The sequence below is a fragment of the Sesamum indicum genome, linkage group LG15, assembly GCF_000512975.1.
Source record: "Sesamum indicum cultivar Zhongzhi No. 13 linkage group LG15, S_indicum_v1.0, whole genome shotgun sequence".
Classification (NCBI taxonomy): Eukaryota; Viridiplantae; Streptophyta; class Magnoliopsida; order Lamiales; family Pedaliaceae; genus Sesamum; species Sesamum indicum.
The window spans coordinates 2,414,544-2,416,278 of record NC_026159.1 but is presented as its reverse complement, the minus strand read 5'-3'; the positions used below and the strand labels follow the sequence as shown (position 1 = coordinate 2,416,278).

The following is a 1,735-nucleotide window of genomic DNA, read 5'->3' as shown; positions in this document are numbered from 1 at the left end:
ATTTCCTAATTACTAGGGTTTAAGCCCAGGGTTTTCCTCCTACTCCTCTCCTCTTGCATCTATTCATAGAAAGATGAGGAAGCTGAAATTCCATGAGAAGAAGCTATTGAAGAAGGTTAATTTCTTAGAATGGAAGAGAGAAGGCGGCCAGAGAGAGAACCTTGTCATACATCGCTATCACGTCACTGGCAGAGACGACTACAAAAAGTAATTCTCATAATTATTTTCATTTGTATGTGTTTGGATATCATTGGCTTTGTATTTTGCTTGGTATGATTGGTTGTTTGTGCCGTTTTTTCACATGAATGGCTGTTATGTTTTCAGGTACTCGGGTTTGTGTAGAATGGTGCAGAAGCTAGTGAACATATTGAAACAGATGGATTCAAGAGACCCTTTCCGTATTGAGATGACTGATGCACTTATTGAAAAGCTGTGAGTTTCACGATTCCCATTCGAGTCTGATATAGGAGTCAGAAGAACGAGCGGTTTACTATGTTCTTTCTGCTGTTCTAATGTGTGAATCCGCTTTGTGTTTTCTGCCATTTATTGTTTGCTTGGAGAAAATTGGATGAAATCCCATCTAGTTTTACTCTTGATTTAGGTAACGGTTGACTATAAATGCTGTCAAACTACTTCATGTGATATTGTATGCATTATCATCCTTTTCACCTCAAACTTGAGATGCTTGAAATAAGTTGTTGAGGGAGTATATTTTGTGGTTTCCCAGAACTGAAATTAATAAACAAGTTAGTAGCAATTCTGCAGAGTTGTAAGAGATACAACAAAATGCTTGACGTTCCTTTTCTATAAAAAGACAACGAAAAACTTGGCATGTTTGGAAGCCTATTGCTTACTGATAAATTTGTCTGCTGTGATAGATGAGCAACATTTTCTTTCTGTTGTCTCTTCTCTTCCTTGGTTGACAGTGTCCAACAATAAGAAGCCATTAGCTTATACCAGTTCTTTCGATGCTTGACTGCATAAAGGTTAACTGTGGAGTCTTAACTTCATGCTGATTTGCTCAGTTCAATAATATAGCTACCTCCTGGGGCTTTTGAATACCAACTGTCGTTTTGTCCATATTGAAGTCTGCTTTTTTAGTGAAAGCAAAGCCGCATTAAATTGTAGGGGTATCTCTGCAAACATCAAGCAGGTTTAGGGCATTTTGAGCATTAGAATTTAGAAGGATCTACGTTATTCATGTTTTCCTGTGGAACATGTTTTGTTTATTCAGATAAGTTAGTATGTGAAAAAAGTTCGATTTGGTTATTTGGTTCGCTCTTTCTTTCTTTCTTTCCTTTTTTTTGTGAATTAGCTAATCATGATTATCCATCATTTTAGGTACAACATGGGTGTGATACCATCTCGTAAGAGTTTGGCTTTGTGTGAGCGATTGTCAGTATCATCCTTTTGCAGGTATACTAGGGTGCAATGCAACTTGCTGCTATAATGATGCACATTACTCAATCATTATAACTGCTACACAAGAAAGAAATTATTATATGAATGTAGGATTAAATAGAGCTAAGAGTTGTGAGTTCTAAAATTACAATTAATCTACTAGAAGATAACCGATTCTCCCCAAAGAAGAAAACTTGAGAAAAGTAATACATCTGACTGTTTTTTTGCCGGCGTATTGCTGTTTGTTTCAGACGTAGGCTTGCCACTGTCCTGGTGCGGCTGAAGTTTGCTGAACACTTGAAAGAGGCAGTTACGTACATTGAACAGGGCAGGG

General features: G+C 37.3%; 1 protein-coding gene across 1 annotated transcript in view; it reads left to right on the top strand.

The window, feature by feature from the left end:
• The window catches only part of LOC105177553 (U3 small nucleolar ribonucleoprotein protein IMP3-like), a 1,871-nt gene continuing 136 nt past the window's right edge, over positions 1–1,735 (top strand). The window contains exons 1-4 of the mRNA XM_020699126.1: positions 1–207; positions 325–432; positions 1,342–1,416; positions 1,653–1,729. Of these exons, the coding sequence (XP_020554785.1) occupies positions 74–207; positions 325–432; positions 1,342–1,416; positions 1,653–1,729 (394 nt within the window). The 5' untranslated portion in view covers positions 1–73. The remainder of the gene's footprint in view (positions 208–324; positions 433–1,341; positions 1,417–1,652; positions 1,730–1,735) is intronic.